Source organism: Clytia hemisphaerica, unplaced genomic scaffold (genome assembly GCF_902728285.1).
Source record: "Clytia hemisphaerica strain Z4C2 unplaced genomic scaffold, Clytia hemisphaerica genome assembly, whole genome shotgun sequence".
In the NCBI taxonomy this organism is placed as follows: domain Eukaryota; kingdom Metazoa; phylum Cnidaria; class Hydrozoa; order Leptothecata; family Clytiidae; genus Clytia; species Clytia hemisphaerica.
Window position 1 is genome coordinate 475,182 of NW_027103274.1, and position 18,079 is coordinate 493,260.

General features: G+C 35.1%; 1 protein-coding gene across 2 annotated transcripts; it reads left to right on the forward strand.

Annotated features, from left to right (window-relative positions):
* Nucleotides 1-378: 378 nt before the first annotated feature.
* Nucleotides 379-10,268, forward strand: LOC136802297 (carbohydrate sulfotransferase 11-like). 2 transcript variants are annotated; one of them, XM_067059022.1, is made up of 7 exons: nucleotides 380-1,575; nucleotides 2,801-2,853; nucleotides 5,967-5,999; nucleotides 6,389-6,424; nucleotides 7,310-7,341; nucleotides 8,146-8,340; nucleotides 8,595-10,268. In XM_067059022.1, exons 1-7 carry the CDS (start codon nucleotides 1,550-1,552, stop codon nucleotides 9,249-9,251), a joined length of 1,032 nt encoding a protein of 343 aa, XP_066915123.1. In that variant the 5' UTR covers nucleotides 380-1,549; the 3' UTR covers nucleotides 9,252-10,268. The 2 variants fall into 2 exon arrangements, with proteins under 2 accessions (XP_066915117.1, XP_066915123.1); XM_067059016.1 differs by having other exon boundaries at nucleotides 379-2,853.
* The last annotated feature ends 7,811 nt before the right edge of the window (nucleotides 10,269-18,079 follow it).

Genomic DNA, 18,079 nt, shown 5'->3' on the forward strand with positions numbered 1-18,079 from the left:
AACGAAATAAGCACGCCCTTTTTTGGATTTTTTTTCCAAATCCCTAATGCTTATAATAACGTCTGTCATCCGTTTTTTATTTGAAGTCAATAGCATTAGTCAGTAAATTTTTATTGACGTTTTTCGAATATCGATTTTGAATCCCGAATATCGAATCCCGAATCCCTAACTCCAGCAAATCTACCTACACCATTAAACACCGGGTATATAAAATTGTTACAAAATTGCGAAAATGTTTACACGTCTTTTCATGTTTCGTCTATATTAGTCCATTGGGCTATACTTGGTAGCTTTTTAGGATTAAATTCTAAATTTTATGTTGACTGATGTTTCGTTTTATACTCTTGGTATATTTTGAAGATTTAATCTAAGATCTATATTCATAATATCGATCAATTGAGTATCAATCAGTTGTCAGATTTTCAGATCGCGTTTCATGAAATCTTAATCGGTGAATATAATCGCAACAGGTCGCAAACTATTTTTAATACGTTTGAATATTCATTTATATATTCGCAACAGTTATTTTTTCTAAACTTTCATTTGAATCTTTGCGTTCGAAATTTATGGTGATACTTATGGTTTGGCAAACAAATTTGAAATGAAGAAGCTATTTGTGCTTTTTTGAGATAACCAGTTTACAAACAGCTCGTTTGCATTTTTAGCATTTTAAAGTAACATTCTTTGCTTGAGAGTGTCGATCTTAAGGTTACTTATAATCTTTGCTGATTCATTTTCGTAGATGTTTCTGAATGTGAGGATCTTCTCACTATTCGATAATTCTCTTTTATCTTGAGAATACAGTGTAGTCTCTTCAACTCGAACCTCTATAACTCGAATGTCCCCATTCTCAGACAAATTTTATCGTCCTTTTAACAAATCCTTTATGATACCTTACTTTATTACGGACCTTGCGCACCGTAGCTGGTGGCTCAACCTTCATGCTACGGCCGCAAGCGAATCTGTCATAGGATCATAACATTTAAATGAGTACTTTTTAGTATCACATATTTTTCTGCGTTAAAATAAAGATGAGAGGAAATTACGGGAATTAAAGGTTAAGTGATATCGATATCGCTCACTCGTCAATTTTAATTTACAAGCTTTTTCACATCGAATTGACACGGGTGTGGAGCAAGGTTGGTCAGAAAGAGGAAAATAAAAACAATTTTTTGTTTATCCAGCATAATAACAATAGGCAGACACTGTCCTGATATAAAATATGTGTCTGATATGAAGCGGGAACACTTATGTGAAAATAAAACCTTTAATTATACATGCACATACTAATGCTGGGCTAGCACGCATGCGTAAGCGCTTCTGAAATATTATGGAATCAAAATCATCGGACCTTTCAATCAAAACAAAACCTTTAAGGTAACCATGAGAAGATTTAAAGAATTTCTGTTCAAACTATCTAGGCGCCAGAGCCGTTTGCCAAAGGCCTTTCACCCCCCTGGTGCTTGCCAACACATAATTGGGTAGTGTAGAAAATCGATATTTTCCTAATTCTTTTTCAGCGCTGAGAAAAAAAAGACGATATATCAAAATGATGAATTATTTCAAGAGAGCTAGGTAACCTTTCGTGTTTACTGTATTTGTTTTAATACATCCCTGTCTCACAGCCCCAGTGGAACTTTTTTCCTCAGTGGGGATAACAATTTCGATTGAAATCCCAATGGGGATATAATTCTATTGTTCCTAGGTTTAAAAAAACCAGTAGAGATGCTTTTGGAGTGAAATTTTTAAACATTGAATTTCTAGTGGGATGAAATCAAAGTCAATTTCCTAATAGGGATGAAATTCCAGGGTATTTTCCCACCCGGGACGAGATTTTGTCAAATTTTCCAGTGGGCCAGCGGGTCTATGGCACAGAGGTGTTTTAGTACAACGTTCAATAAAAATAATTTGGTTTTTATTCTCCTATACAAAGTTGTTTCAACGTTCATCTAATGTTTACAACGTCGATATAACGTTAGATGAACGTTTTAACAACCTTGTGTGCCAGCTTGGAAAGTACTATTAGAAAGATTGGTTAAAATATCGTGTTTTTTCCCGCTGAAAATAATCAAATAAACAAACCCTCACTGTTCAATATTTTGGTATTTTCTATCCCTACTACTCAAAAACAACGGAATTCAAATTCCCAGTCATAACAAAAAACATGGATATATCAATCCACATTGAGTTTTAGTCTGTTATTTTTACCGATGTGAAAGGGGTGTCCTAATTTAAGTTATATGTTATACATTACCCTTTACCTCTCTAGGAAACCTCTCGCGAATTTACTGAGTCCCAGACTTTCCATTGTTTCTTATTTGAACTTGCGTTGAGAAATTAGTTTGTTTTGCTGACTTTTTGATCACGTGATTAACTTTTGAGCTAATCCTAAAAGCAGCAAATCGATTTTTATAATCGTTATTAACAAAGGAAAAATTAACAAAAAGCTACAACAATAGGCTTCAAGACCCGGGTTTTTTATACGGACTATGCATACTCCTATACACCTTTTCGACCATAGCCGCCAATTGCCGCGCCGGCATTTTTTGTTCGCTTTATCCCACTAAAACCGTCCCAGTCCTTTTTTCGGACCTAAAGACAATAGAAAAAGGTGTCAAAAGAGGATTGGATCGAGTTTAGGGTATAATTAAAAAATAAAGTGACACGCGCCTGATCGCGCGACTACAGTCGAAAAGGTGTATTGAAATTTTGGATTAAAAAGAAAATATATGGAAATTTTCACATTTTTCAAAAAAATGTTGCGCGTTGGAAAGGTTAACATTTTTATCTTTTATTTTAGAGTGACTTATCGTGTTATCTTTGGGTTCATTATCGCTTTGCTCTTAGTAAAAGGTGACACAGATTTGTATTTTCACGCAAATTTCATGAAAAAAATTTCGGTAAAATTACTCAATGAAAAATAAGTTCCAGGGAAAACATAATTCTCAAAAAAATGTTCTTATCTTCATTATTTTGTTAGTATTTTTTAGCAATTTCTTAACCCTATTCATACTAGGCTTTTAGGGGTGGTTCAAAAACTAGGGGGAGGGGCTGTTCCTGTATCACCCCTTAACTTTTGATCTAGTGGGTGTTTTCGGATGAAATTTGGCACTCAAGATCCTTGTCATAAGGTAACTTTTTTGACAAAATTTTTTTGATGACGTCATCATGCTCAAAGTGAGCAAAAATCGAAAATTTCCTTTTTTTTATAAATAGTTCCTTGAGTCTAAAATGCTTATTATATCCTAATTATCCAATAAATTACGGTTTAAACGATATATTTGATATAAAAATTAAATTTGTATTGAAAATGTCTCAATTTTTGTCACACCTTCCTGTCAGAAATGTCATCATGCTCAAGGTGTGAATTTTTTGTTTGTTTTGAAGCTAAATAAAAGGTAGGAATTTACAGAAAATTTTATAACAAAAGCTTTATTAATTCAGGAGTTATTAGCATAAGCTTCAATCCCTAACAGAAACAGCACCCCCATGGCTTGGCAGCAGGTTTTAGGTGCCCCCTAAGAATTCAGGTGACCCCTAAGATTTAGGTAACCCCTGGTTGCCAAATATTTTTGGTGACCCCTAAGCCAATGGCAAGTCAATTTTTTTCGAAAATCCTTCTCAAACTATCAAACAAATACAACAGTTAGTTTAGGTTATTGCTAAATAGAATAAATGCCCTAAGAAATTAGAGACAAGCTAATTACTGAAGGTTCATGCCAGATTATCAAGGTTTTGTAAGTCAGAGTGCAGATCCCTTGCCAGACAGATTCTTATCTAAGTAAATAGAACATGATTAAAGAATTTTTACAGATCAGTGCCGTAGGAAGCATTTCATATTACGGGGGCTGAAGTTTAGTGACACCGCGAGGGCCAACCATGGTTTGGCCCGAGGGGAAAAATCTTGAAAATTTGATCTCTAGATTGCTTGAAAATGCACTCAAAGCATGCACTTATAAGACAATAATGACAAATTTAAAAAGAAAAACTTTGCAAAATAACCATTTTTGAAAAAATTATTGGGGTTATAGCCCCCCTTGCCCCCCCCATGCTACGGCACTGCAGATAATATATTAGATACCAAATTGTCAGTTTTTGAGCATTGCTTAGATTAAAATATAAGATGAGAAAGTGCCAACCTATGGTCTGGTAGGCTGCTTATAATTCAATCACCAAACATAGAATCTAGCCCCAAGGTCGTTCTGAAAAAATTTAGGTGACCCCTAACATGGTTAGGTGACCCCTAACATGGTTAGGTGACCCCTAACATGGTTAGGTGACCCCTAACATGGTTAGTCCCCCTAGCCACAGGCTAAAATCAGGTACCAATCGCTGCTCGACCTTTTAGCCCCCCCCCTCAGGCCAGGGGGTGGGGGGGGGGTTTTGTTCCAGCCATGACCCCCCCCCTAGTGTTAAGAGATGTGAGTATTTAGAGTCCGCAAAGCCTTAAAATGTTCTTAACTTACTCTTAAGATTTTGGCAATCGAAGCCTTGTTTTCTTATATAGTTTGCTCCTATAGAAAAGCAACGTGTAATTACCAATTATAATGGAGAAAATTTTTTGAATATACATTCTGATAAATAACGAGATTGCTCACGGGAATTTCTAACCCGCACGAGCAAACCCGCATCTGTCAATCATCTTTTAGACCTGTCTATCATTTTTTAGCAGCATTTCCTTTCAGTTTTGCTTTTCTTTTCACTTGTGGTTCTGAAAAAAGTGTTTGTAAGATAATAAAAAAAGACGAAAGTCGATTTTTATGCATTTTTTTTAGTTAAACGTTTTGGAATACTGGATTTTCAAGAGAAGGGGAAGGCATGACTCTTGACTCTTGACTCTTGACTCTCCACACGCTACTTTAATGGGATAAATTTTCGCGGGGATTAATTTTCGCGGATTTCGCGGATTTGGGTGTCATCCGCGAAAATAAGTCCCATTGGAAATTTGAAAAAGGCCCATCCGCGAAATATCTCTAAACAAAACTCAAAATATGTCAAATAAATACTATTTGAATGGTTACTTACATCAAAGAGGCGCAAATAATGTGTATTTCAACAACCAATATGCATGATTTGGCAGTAAAAGTCACAAAATCGAGAGAATAATGCTCCCAATAGTGCCATCCGCGAAAATTAATCCCCGCGAAATCTAAAAATTTCGCGGATGAGCTCAACCGCGAAATTTAATCCCCGCGAAAATTTATCCCATTAAAGTAACCAACCTGATCCATTTTGAAATACTGTACTTGAGTCAAACTGCACTGAGGTGACACTACTTAGAAAATTTTTGTTCCATAAAACTATAACGGGAATCTATCAATAAGAGCTCATAAAACCAGAAAAAGTTTGGTCAGTGCTGACAAAATAACACTAACTTCATCGCACCGTATAGGATTCGAACTCTCAAAAACAACTTTCCACCGCCTTATCCACTCGGCCGCTGTGAGATGTAGTAAAATGATTAACAATGATTAAGAATACCATATCTTTATTTGCTATGACCAATAAAATTTTATTTACTAGGACAAGGTATTAACTTCTTAAACAAGTGATTTTAGATCGTTTCTAAAATGCAGGAGCAGATCACTCGTCGAGATTTTCAGGACTCTTTAGTTGAAGAGTGACTCTTCTTAACACTTATTCCAATTCTGTAAGGGGACTGTAGCAAACGGGCTGTAAACCCTGCTCGACCCTGCTAGTGCCTATAAAATTAGAAATTCCATCTTGGGGGTAAGGACACTCTCCAATCTCGTTAATATCTCAAAAGACTGAAAAGGAGCTTTTTCTTGCATACAGTACCCATATACAGCAGACAGAATACACAGAGCGTACACACGCGGGCGATTAAACACGATCGCGAGAAATGCAGGTCAAAAAATTCCCGTGAGCAATCTCGTTATTTATCAAAAAGTTTGAATATAGCACAATAGGATGCTAAGTTTAATTTCATATTCTTTTTTTTTCAGCTTTCAAAATCGGAATCGAATTATTACAACAAGGTATTTTTAGCAAAATTCCTTAAATCTTTATCAGCGTTTTTTTTCATTCCTCACCCAGACGTCTTATTCAAACATTTTTTAGGCTGCATAAAGGCAACTTGTTTGGTTGCCTGTACCAGACGAACACGGCTTTTTCCTCAACACCGTGAAAGGTGATCAACAGAGTGATAAAAAAATCGCGTGTTGGGATAGAGATAAATTTTTTGGTTGAAATCAGTTCACGCTAAAATTAAAACGATTACGCCAAGAATATTCTTGATTACGCTACTAGCCAAAATATGTTCTTTACAAATTTTCTTTTCCATTTCTGCCTTTTCCTAAAGATACACAACGATTCTACAGATTACAAATAATTTTATCATTCATTTGACTGTTTATTTTAATTTCAGAAGATATTGAATTACCACTGAAGCCATTCATTGTTGGTGAGTCAAAATACCAGTTTTCATAAATTATTTCGAGTGAAACGACTGCCTTGCCTTGAAACCATTACCAAGGTGATTAAATCCCTTGAGTCAAGTGTTACTCTTACTGTTCAAGGGGTCAACTAATGCTTGTCCAGGGGGTTGGACCTGCTGTCCGGGGGGGTCAAAGGTCACAATGTCCGGGGGGTAAATTTCCAAAATATGTTATATCCTCAACCCCCCCCCAACGTTCAAACTTTTTCTGGAAGAGCCCAATAAAGTAAACTTCTTAGGAACTCCTTCGGGAATCAATTACCAATATTTTGAAAACGAGGTAATAGTTGCTCGTGGTACGTATAGTAATTTTTGAAAAAGGTCTATTCTTTTCACATCCTGCACCATCAAATAAATCTTTCTCACCTTTTTTCCGTCTTTTTATATATAGTCAGTAGTAAGTGGATAACCTTTTGATATTTTGGGACAGGATGAGGCTAAGTAAGTGACACCGCGACCATGGTTTGGCCCGAGGGGAAAAGGAATTTCAAAAATTTAAGATCATGTATGAAGTAAAATCCTCATAATTTATGCAAAATCTTGTGACTTCTATATCTAATATTTCAATCTTTTAAATACCTATATTAATTTTGGGGATTGTACATCTATCGATTGAACGGAGAATTGTAATCTTATTCCAATCATTTTAAGCGGGGGGGGGGGTTGTTGCTTGCGCCTCTTAGACTTTATATTCATGGCCCCCTCCCCCACTTTCAATTTAATGGCGTGGGCTTGAACTTAGATTGATGAGTTTTGAGGATTTTATTTTATATAGGAACATCCGAGTTTTTTTGTTGGACACACTGTCATATTTAATTTCTTTTTTCTTTTTCAATTCAATGAAATGTATAGGAAAGAATGATACTGGCTTCTATAATAATGAGGTAAGGTCTGGTCAATTCAATGAACGGATCTTGTATTAGACGATCTTGTCATCATCATCTACAAAAGGTTACTAAAAGGGAATAATTCAGGAGGCGAGAAGAATTTGTGAACGGGTGGTTAGCCCGGGGCGGAGTAAGCAGTGGCGGAGGTTTTTACAGTGTTTCTTCCAAACTATACCGCCACTATATTTTTTATAAACCGCCCTGACGCCGTGACTCTACTGCGTATATTTTTCCCGCGCTTACTATCCCTCTAACGGACCATAGCACCGTCTAACCTAGCGAGTCACGTTGTTCAAGGATTTCTCACATGGTCAACCATCTATACAGTAGAGTCTTCTAGAACCTCTATAACTCGATTGTCTCCTTAACTCGAACAAGTTTTCTGGTCTTTTCAGTTAGCAACGCCTTGTAAACACCAATCGCAATAACTCGATATTCTCATAATTCGAACAAATTTTTGTCCCCCGTGCATGTTCGAGTTATGGAGACTACATTGTATTTTGTTTATAAGAGCTAGTAAAGTGACAGTCAAGCAGTTCTTATTTTTCGAATACCATAAAGCCATAAAGTACCGAAGTACTTTAGTGTATTACCCCCCCCCCCCAAGAGTCTCCCCAAGTCCCTCATCACGCCATCAATCGCACACCAATTGGATCCTAATTTTGGCCAAAATTCAAACTTTTTTGGTCGTTAAATTTCCCGATACTCTCTTCGATAACCAAATTCTTGTGATATAAACTCTATCTTCTGAGACTAAACTATCAAACCAATTTCCCCCAAAAAATTCAATTATTTTTATAGACAATAATTGAAGACAGTTGGATGGCAGTTCAATTTGAAAGACAGCAAAGACTGAGGGAATTTTGTGCTAAAAAGAATTTAGAAGATTTACCTCAACCAAAATTTGCACACAATTGGATATATAGCAACAATGCGAGAGTTTCATACTGTTCTATTCCAAAAGTTGCATGTACAACATGGAAAAAACTTTTTCAGGTGAGCAAAGGCCAATTCTTATAGCTTTCTATTAGATATCCAATCTCGTACCCAGAGCCACTTGCACCACTTTTACTAATGGACGTCATACAATCTTTCTTGAGTGCTATCACACTCATAAAAGGCGAACAAAGAGAACAGCCTCTGTAATTCGAATCCTTCTCTAACTCGAAGAAAATTCTTGGTTTTCTTGGTTCCTTGATTGAAGATCGAATTAGAGGAAGTCCATCGTAATTTAATCATTACTTTTTCAGGTATTCTATGGACGATGTCAAAGAGTAGAAGAAATTGAAATCAGCAAAGATGATGTTCATGAGCTTAGGTATAAATATCATAAAAACATAGATTCATATACGGCTGACTTAAAAACTATGCAATACTTTAACTTTATAATTGTTCGACACCCATTGGAAAGACTGGTTTCAGGGTATCGGAATAAGATCGAAAAACCATTCACGCCATATTTTCAAAAGAAAGATGGAAGCCAAATGCTACGTTTGTCACGGAAAGGACTGTCAGAGGCTGAATACAGAGCAGGCAAAGGTGTCACGTTTCATGAATACATCAACTACATAATTAAAACACCAATGAGAAAAATTGACGAACATTTTGGAGGCATGATAGGACTATGTCACATTTGCAATGTAAAATATGATTTTATAGCAGACATGTCTACATTGTACAACGATTCGGATATTATTTTGAAGCTGATAGGATGGTACTATCGTCTTAGGTTTCCGAGAAGTTCGAAAGACAGTTATAAAAAAGACGCAGTTGATATTGCTCCAGAATACATCAACAGACTATCAGATGACATATTGAACAAAGTCTATGAAAAATTCAAAGACGACTTTGAAGCTTTTGGCTACAAATTTGATATTAAAGGAATCCGGAATGGTACTTTCTATTAACAATTTCAACAATTTTCAGAAATAGAAGATTTGACCTCTTTGAATTTCATAATCATATAAATTATAGTCCTTTGAAGTGCTACCGGTATTTTAACGTCTCCACCACCCGTAGTCGGCGGCAAATGTGTTGAAAAAACCTGTCTTTAGTTCGATCTTTAAGGCCGCTACGCACTCAGTATTTTATCGTCGGGGAAAAAAGCGCACGGCTTAATTATTGCATAAATCACATAAAACAAGCCTTCAAAGACTGTCGTTAAAGGATTATGGCACCTACACATACACATCCAAGATTTTTAAAGCCTTGAGATGTTTTTAGCTTTTTGAGTTTCAAGCCTCAAAATGCTCTTAACCCTTTAAGTACTAATGACGAGTATACTAGACATGTAATGCCCAGTTTATGTTAGAAATAGTCATTTTTGGTCTAACTCGTAGGAATTAGATTGGGTTTCATTGTCAAGCAAAAAAAATCAAAAGTGAGTCTTTCCAGCGAGATTTTAAGCCAAAAATTCAAAAAAATGCAAAAATTTGACAAAAATCCACTTTTTTAAGATTTTGACCGTTTTTTGACCATTTTTTGTCAACGAGTGATTCAAGAACCTCCAAAATTGGCCCTGCTTGACTTGATTCTGTCCTCTAGCGAATTAATTTGAAGTTTCACTACTGGGCACCTTTCTATCATTCAGGCAGGTCCGCGCAGCAGGGTTAATATGTTCATAATTATTTCACCATTTTGTGAGCATTTTATCCATTTTTCTCAAAAATCAGGTGTTTTAGATTCCACATAGCTTTAAGATGTTCTTAACTTGTTCTTAATATTTTTGCCTTCGAAGCCTTACGTCATTGTATAGTTTGGCCTTGTAAAAAAAAACGTGTAGGTGACATAATCCCTCTTAGCCTTTCCGAAAGGTTCGAATTAGAGTCATTATCGTTTAGTTGTTTGTACATAGGAAGTTGTACATATTTTAAATGTTTTATCACCACTTTTTATAAAATTGAAAGAAAATTATTTAAATTAAACCCTTGAAAAAGAATGTCTCCTAAGTCGGCCGTTTTTGTCCAATAACTTCACAAAGTCTGTAACTTTTTATCACTTACGAAAGATACGAAAAATATGAATACAGATTCGAAATTAGCGATGTTCAAATATTCTAATAATATTCTAATTCATCTTCATTTTTCAAATTTCCGAAAATTACTAATCTTTTAGATTTACCTTTTTGAAAGTATCTTTCCAACGGTGTTTAACATTACTGCTTTTGTCAAAACATTTAGAAAGTAGAAATTCCATTCACATTTCTTAACCCTATTCGTACTAATGGGGGGGGGCTGTTTCTGTTCGGGGGTCAAACTAATGTTAATAGCTCCTGAAATAATAGAGCTTTTGGCATGAAATTTTCTGTAAATTTCTAACTTTTATTTAGCTTCAGAATTAAAAAAGATTTCACACCTAAAAATTTTCACACCTAGAGCATATGATGATATTTCTGAGAGTAAGATGTCACAAAAATTGACACATTTCCAATACACCTTTTCGACCGTAGCTGCCAATTGCCGCGCGGCACTTTTTTGTCCGTTTGTAACCACCCCTAAAAGCCTAGTATGAATACAATCAGGGACAAAATATTTGGCACAAAAGGGAAATTCACCGGGGTGTTTTGAAACCACAATCGATTTGTAAGTGCTCTAAAGTAGGTTCGAAGGGTAGAGTTTTAACTCTGAGTTTTAACGCTAGACTTAAGACTTAGGACCTTAGGGTCTGAGGATCCAAAAGTTCAAAAATGGTCTAGTAGGGCTTGAAATATAGCCTAGAAACCCATAAATCCCTCCCAGATCGAAATAGTTGATGAAATCAAGTTGAAGGCCTAAAAATTGACATTCTCGCTCGAACTTCAATTTTCGAAAAATTGTAAATTAGCCAAAAGTGCCAATATATTATGACCCTGATTGTAGGGTCAAACCTTTATTAGATTGGTAACGTCAAAACGTTTTACGTTTAATCAGTATTGATGATAATTTTCCAGAGAAATACCTCAGTTTTTGCCAGTGTCATATTTTAGCCAACGTCGTCCTAATGCATTACCCTTTCCGCCGTGTCCACGGGGAAAAAATGGCAAAAAAAATTGACAAAAATTTTCAAGGCGATGCAATTGTTTTCGGCTGAAGAAAATGAAAAAAGCATTTTGAGCAGCCGATGTCATGTATATTTGTCCTCACTGTTGTTAGCCGCCAGGTCCAATGTCAAATACACTGGAAATGCTTAATAAATTTTTGCCCAGTTATTTTTTGTGCGGCTGCTCAATTGATTCTACAAACATTTCGCAATGTCAATGTACTTGAAATAGACCTGTCGAAAAATTTCCACAATGTCAAATATACTTGACATGGGCACGGAAAGGGCTAATCTCTTTTTTTGATTGATGAGGAGATTAGCTCTGAAGGCCTCTGGACTTTTTATCTCTTGTATGAACGATTATCGAAAAAGATTAAATAATGTTTGAAAAGCATTACATCAAAATAATTATTACATGGATATAATTAGTCATTTTATTAACACGAATTGAAAAATTTCGTGTTAATAAAAATCCCCTTAATTAAACCCAACCGTGGTGTCCTTGAAAAAGCAAATAAAATTTGTATTAATTTTTTGCGTGTTAATTTCCCGAGGGGGGGGAGGGGCAGTGGGCTTACCAACTGACGGTATGTGCGGTGAAAAAATTGGCGTTTAGAATCGCACCCTTATCGTGCAGAAAAAAATCGGTAAAGTTTATACACTTACAGTGCATTTTTTCAAATTTTAAACTCTTTTAGAGCAAAATAATCAAGATTTTCGGGCAAAAATTTGCAATTTTTCCAAGATTTTCTGAAATTTCCATCCATACAGTGCATTTATCAGAAATGCACTCCCACCCTTACAGTGCATTTCTGCTTCTTTGAAAAACATACCCTTAACCGCCGCACATACCCGTCGGTCAATTTGCCTGACTGCCCCTCCCCGGAGTTAATTTCATTGCCGTTGAATACTTGCCTAGTAATATTCGTGTAACAAGGTACATCAGAGTAGAGAATCTAGTTATTTTTAATGATATGATTATTGTTTTGATTTTGGGAATAAACACGGAAGGGGGGCACTCAAGGTAAATTAGCTACCGTACGTGTCATCCTTAAGGGTCCCTTTTCCTAACTACCCAAAGTGCACTGTAAGGGTCGAAATCAGCAAAGTTGATAAAAAGAGTACTCCAAGGGTGTAAAATTTGGAAAATCTGACCATATTTTGTCTAAAAACTTTCAAGAAAATGCACCTTAAGGATCGTTTTTTCACCCAAATCTACTCAAATTTATGGCTAGATTTTCTCTGCACTGTAAGGGTCTGATTTCAAAGGCCTAATTTTGGTCGTTTCTGAATGCCCCCACCCACCAAGGAATAAAACCTTTAGAAATGACGTAATTACTATCAAGAACTGGGACCAGGTCTAGAATTGATCAAAAAACATCCAGATAAAACGTCGATGAAGTTATTTTAGCTTAAATCGCGGAGATTTTTTCGTAGATAAATTTTAATTAAAAAAAAATTTATCAATCAATAAAAACTCTTTGTTTTATCCTTATTGTATTTATGATCAGGTCCTACAGTCAAAATTTTAGCGAAATTATGTGAATTCCGATTTGGGGATTTCTTGGGATTTTGAGGGATCTGAGAAAACGAAAGTGCTCTGTTTCAAGAAACCTGATTATAGTTTTCGGAAATTTTAGATTTTAGTCTATTTCGTACATCAATTGCACTATATACACAAATTTCCATCTTCATTCGACTATTAAAACTCGAGTTATTAAAAAAAATGAGTCAAACTTTCCGCGATTTTTCATACTTCCAACACCAAATCACCTAGCCTGGGTATCCAGACTCAAAATTTCAGAAAAAAACACTTTTACCTCAACATACAAAGTTTCTAAAATTTTAGAGTCTGGTGCAACTAAAACAGTATGGTACAGTTTGAATGGCACAGTCTGGGATTGAACCCTTGTTGACAGAATCTCAAAACTTTGGAAACCCAGGCAGACACACATAATTACTTACCATACACCTCTTTTATACAAACTCAAAAGCCTTTCAAAACTACTTTAAACTACATCCCAATGTCAGCCACATTCATAAAGCCAATAGAGGCTCCTTTCCATCAGCCATTTTGTTTAGAAATAAACCTGTGTTTTCATTTTCATTTGTTTATCTTTTTTTGCAGCTTTTCCCATAAATTATGCGCGCGCATCGAAAAATATTGAAAACCCCGCGAAAATTCTGCCCAGTGACTGGGCGCGTACTGACCAATTAGAGACACTCGCATGACGAGTTACTTGGACCAGACCGTAAACCAGAGACAAGATTATAAAAAAAATAGACGGTGAAATAGTTTACGGTCTGGATATCCAGGCTACAGATCAGCGTGAGGTTTAAGATTTCTTTCTAGCCCCTTCGGGATTTAAACTCAGTTATTAAAATCCTTGTTGATCATCGACGGGGCGTGTGCCGCTGAAGTAATGTATAGTAGAAACCTGTGAAGTATAAAAATAATGATCTGGAAGCTTAAAGGGACATAACAGTACTTGCGAAATTTGTAAACATACTGTATGCAACAGATACAAAATCAAAACAAATGTCACATGTCAAAATAAAAAATCAAACCAAATATGGCTAATTGTGATTGTTCAATTGTTTTACAAGTTTGTTTTGGACACGTGATTTTAATTGTTCTTTTTAATGACACGTGGTTCGCGCAATGTTTACATTTTACTACTTTAATGTCCCTTTAACTTTTATGTTAGCTTTTTCCTTTGTTGTTATGAACAGATTGAAATCCATTTGCTCAGTTTTTGATCGCGTTACCAAGTATTCCTATTGGGATTGGTTTATGATTTTATCACATGATAAAAAAGTGAGCAAAACAAACTAACTTCTCAACGCAAGCTCAAGTACGAAACAATGGAAAGAAACAAAAGGCTTCCAAATCGGGGTTTTTTATACGAATTATAGTATATTTTGGCTATTTTTGGTCATTTAGAGAGCTTCATATCTCATGATTTGTTCCAGTGTAGTTGAAAAAAACCTTCATTTTTCCTCTTCGTAATTCTTCTTCTTGTTTTATTTTTCCAAAATCTTCAATTATTTAGATAACAACGTACCTCTCAAAAATATCTTATCAACGGTGTATAACTGCTAGCATTTATAGTAATTGCAGGGAAATCGTTAAAAACGTAAAGTGTCAACATACACGTTTTTTATAAGAACATCTAAAATTTTTGAAGTCTTCGGATATGTTCTTAACTTTTTTGAGTTTAAGCCTAAAAGTTTTCTTAAAATATTCTTATTTTCACCATTTTGTGAGTATTTTTGTCCATTTTCCTAAGTGTGTTATAAAGTCCACAAAGCCTTAAAATGTTCTGAACTTGTTCTTAATATTTTGGCCATGAAGCCTTATGATGTTCTTATATAGTTTGTTCTTATAATAAAACGTGTATCATACTTACCTATAACAATCCTAAATTTCCTTTAACAATAAAATGCATTTTCTGAGCACCGTTTAGTTCATTTACATCATAATTTTGAGTTTCAACCAATCAGATCGATACTATTGTTGACGGAACTTTTGAATTGTTATTATGTAGTTAAGTATGGTTCTTTGAATTCAATACACACTTTTTTTATAAGAATGGTGTAAATCCATTTCATCTTGGATATTCTTAACTGTTTTTGGGAAAATCATCCTAAAATATTCTTACAGTATTCTTACAATATTCTTAATTCTTCTTAAGTTAGGATCCTAATTCAGCCTAGATTTAACATTTAATACATACGTCTCAATCATAAAATGACATTTTTGTAAAAGGAGTGAGCCTTACTTGAGGGTGATTGACAATTTATAAATTGAAAATGCTCTAAAAATGGCATTCTTAGCTTGAGTAGCAAAATTCCATAATGGTGATATTCTTTGCATTATTCTTAAGCTTTTGGCCATTTTCATTATGGACATTCTTATAAAATATATTCTTATAAAAAAAGCGTGTACGTCAAGCATATTCATCAATACATAGTTTTTTCGTATAAAACAGTAATTACACACGACAAATTAATACCATACATTGTTGTGATCAAAAGAGGAGATTAAGATCTTTGTTAACTGATGATTGACTTTCTTTCACTAACAAAAATGTAATTTACATACATGAGTAAGACGAAAAAACAAACTGCTGTGCTTCATGATCTTTAATATGCAGTAGATGTTGAAATGAATTTGTGATCTCGGAAAGGCATCACGAAAAAAGGTTGTCTTTGTAACAAAGTTTGGTTGTGAGCAAAATATCCAGTTGGAAAGGTAAAGACGTTCGATTGCATGTCCTTGTACGTTATTGGGCTCTTCCAGAAGAAATCCGTTCATTGGCAGTGGAGGATATATATTATTTTTTCAATAATTTACCCCTGGAAATTTTCATTTTTCACCCCATGGACATGGGCTATATCCATGGACAATCATCAATTTAAACCCCTGGACACCAAAATTTATCCTTGAACCGCAGATTTACCCCTTGGACAATGCAATTTTTAGGACTTTTTTTGGGACCCCTGGACAATTCATCCTCCACCCTCCCATGAACGGTTTTTATCTAAAAGAGCCCATTGATAGTTTGTTAAATTGAAGATCCTGGTACCAGGACCTACAGTACCAGGATTTGCCAAAAAAAACTGGGGTGGGGTGGGGTGAGAATTTACGGAAATAAAATAATACAGGGGGTTTGAAAATTTTGGCCAATCTGATTATATACAAATATGGTCAGTTTGTTTAAAGGGACTCACAGGACTTGCGAAATTTGTGAACAAACTGTATGCAGCGGATACAAAATCAAAACAAATGTCACATGTCAAAATAAACAAGCTAGATGCTGAATGGACCTACCTGATGATGAAAGTTAGATAGCAACGCGAGGAGAAAAATGAAAAAGATCAGTCAGAAAATATAGCGTTTAGCGAAAATGCATAACGCAAAAAATTCATCATTGATTGTTGATGGGGGGAGAGGAAAAGGTTGTAAGGAAAAAATAAATCGAAAGTTCTAGTCGCAAAAATCAGTTTTATTGACAATTGAATCATGCTTGATGGTGAGCATTGTTATCAATAATGTTTTTGTGTGAAAAAAATTGGAAATATAAGGAAAAAATCCAATGAAAATCTGCAAAAACGGCGATTTCCGGTATTTTCCACCAGAAGAAATTTTTCTCAAAAATCGGACTCGGCCATGTTTTGGGCATTGTTAATACGCATCTTTGTGCAAAAAGTCAGAAAAAACTAATGATAAAATCTCGAGAAAATGCCAAAAAAACAGTATTTCCGGCATATTTCCGGCTTTTTCGGCCGAAAAAAAATGTTTTTCGAAAATCGGCCTCTGTCACATTTTAGGTATTATCATTTTGCATCAGTGTGCAAAATTTCATGAAAAAATATAAAGTACAGCTCGAGAAAATCAAGAAATACCGTTTTTCCGGCGAAAATGGGCTGCTCCGGCGATTTTTAGAAAGTTCCGGCTTCAAAACTCCGTTCTATTGACGATTGAACCATGCTTTATGGTGGGCATTGCTATTAATAATGTTTTTGTGTGAAAAAACAACGAAATATAAGGAAAAAATCCGATGAAAATCTGCAAAAATGGCGATTTCCGGCATATTTCCGGCATTTTCGACCGGAAAAGATTTTTTCTCAAAAATCGGACTCAGCCAAGTCTTGGGCATTTCTAATACGCATCTTTTTGCAAAAAATAAGAAAAAACTAATGAAGAAATCTTGAGAAAATGCCAAAAAAACGGTAATCGAAAATCAGGCTCCGTCACATTTTGGGCATTACCATTTTGCATCATTGTGCCAAAAATCAAAAAAAACTAATGAGCCAATCCTGATAAAAGCTGGTAACAGACGGACGGACGGACGAACGGACGAACGGACATGGGTTAATTTATAGGACCTCCACCGGGGCACCGTAATAGTTTATTTCATGTTGACGAGAAGGTAGCAACAAAGGCTAATAAAAGTCAACGCTACTTTACATCGAAGCCTTATGTTCTTATATAGTTTATTCTTATAAAAAAGACACGTACCATACTTACCTATAACAATCCTAAATTTCCTTTAACAATCAAATGCATTTTCTGAGCACCGATTAGTTCATTTAGGTCAATTACATCATAATTTTGAGTTTCAACCAATCAGATCGATACGATTGTTGAGGGAACTTTTGAATTGTTATATGTAAGTGGTAATTATGTCAAGCATTTTCATGTCATCAAAACATAATTTTTCGTATAAAAGAGTAATTACGCACAATATACGCATTTGTTTATTAGTGAATACAGCTTAGCAATTATAACAAAAGCTAAATGGTGGATAACCTGTTGACAAATCAATACACGCTTTTTTATAAGAATGGTGTTTTTCATTTAGTCATGAATATTCTTACGGTATTCTTAGGTTAAAATCGAAATTGGCAATCTACAGGTTAAAATACATCAAAAATGATGATGGTGATATTCTTACCATATTCTTAATTTTTTGGCCATTTTCATTATCAACATTCTTATACAGTGTATTGTTATAAAAAACAGCGTGTACCATAAATTGTTGTGATCAAAAGAGGAAATTAACATCTTTGTTAATTGATGATTGACTTTTTTTCATATCGCTTCGGGCGAACGAAAATGTAATTTACATTAGACACTACAGTAAGACGAAAAAATAAACTGCTTTGCTTCATGAACTTTAATATGCAGTAGATGTTGAAATGAATTTGTGAA

What these genes read in the sequence shown, in the direction of transcription:
- LOC136802297 (XM_067059016.1), top strand. Translation starts at nt 2,730, where the DNA reads ATGGAAATTTTCACATTTTTCAAAAAAATGTTGCGCGTTGGAAAGGTT. An exon ending in CGCTTTGCTCTTAGTAAAAG is followed by an intron (nt 2,854 to 5,966) that starts GTGACACAGATT and finishes TTTTTTTTTCAG; the next exon opens with CTTTCAAAATCGGAATCGAA. An exon ending in CTGGCTTCTATAATAATGAG is followed by an intron (nt 7,342 to 8,145) that starts GTAAGGTCTGGT and finishes TTATTTTTATAG; the next exon opens with ACAATAATTGAAGACAGTTG.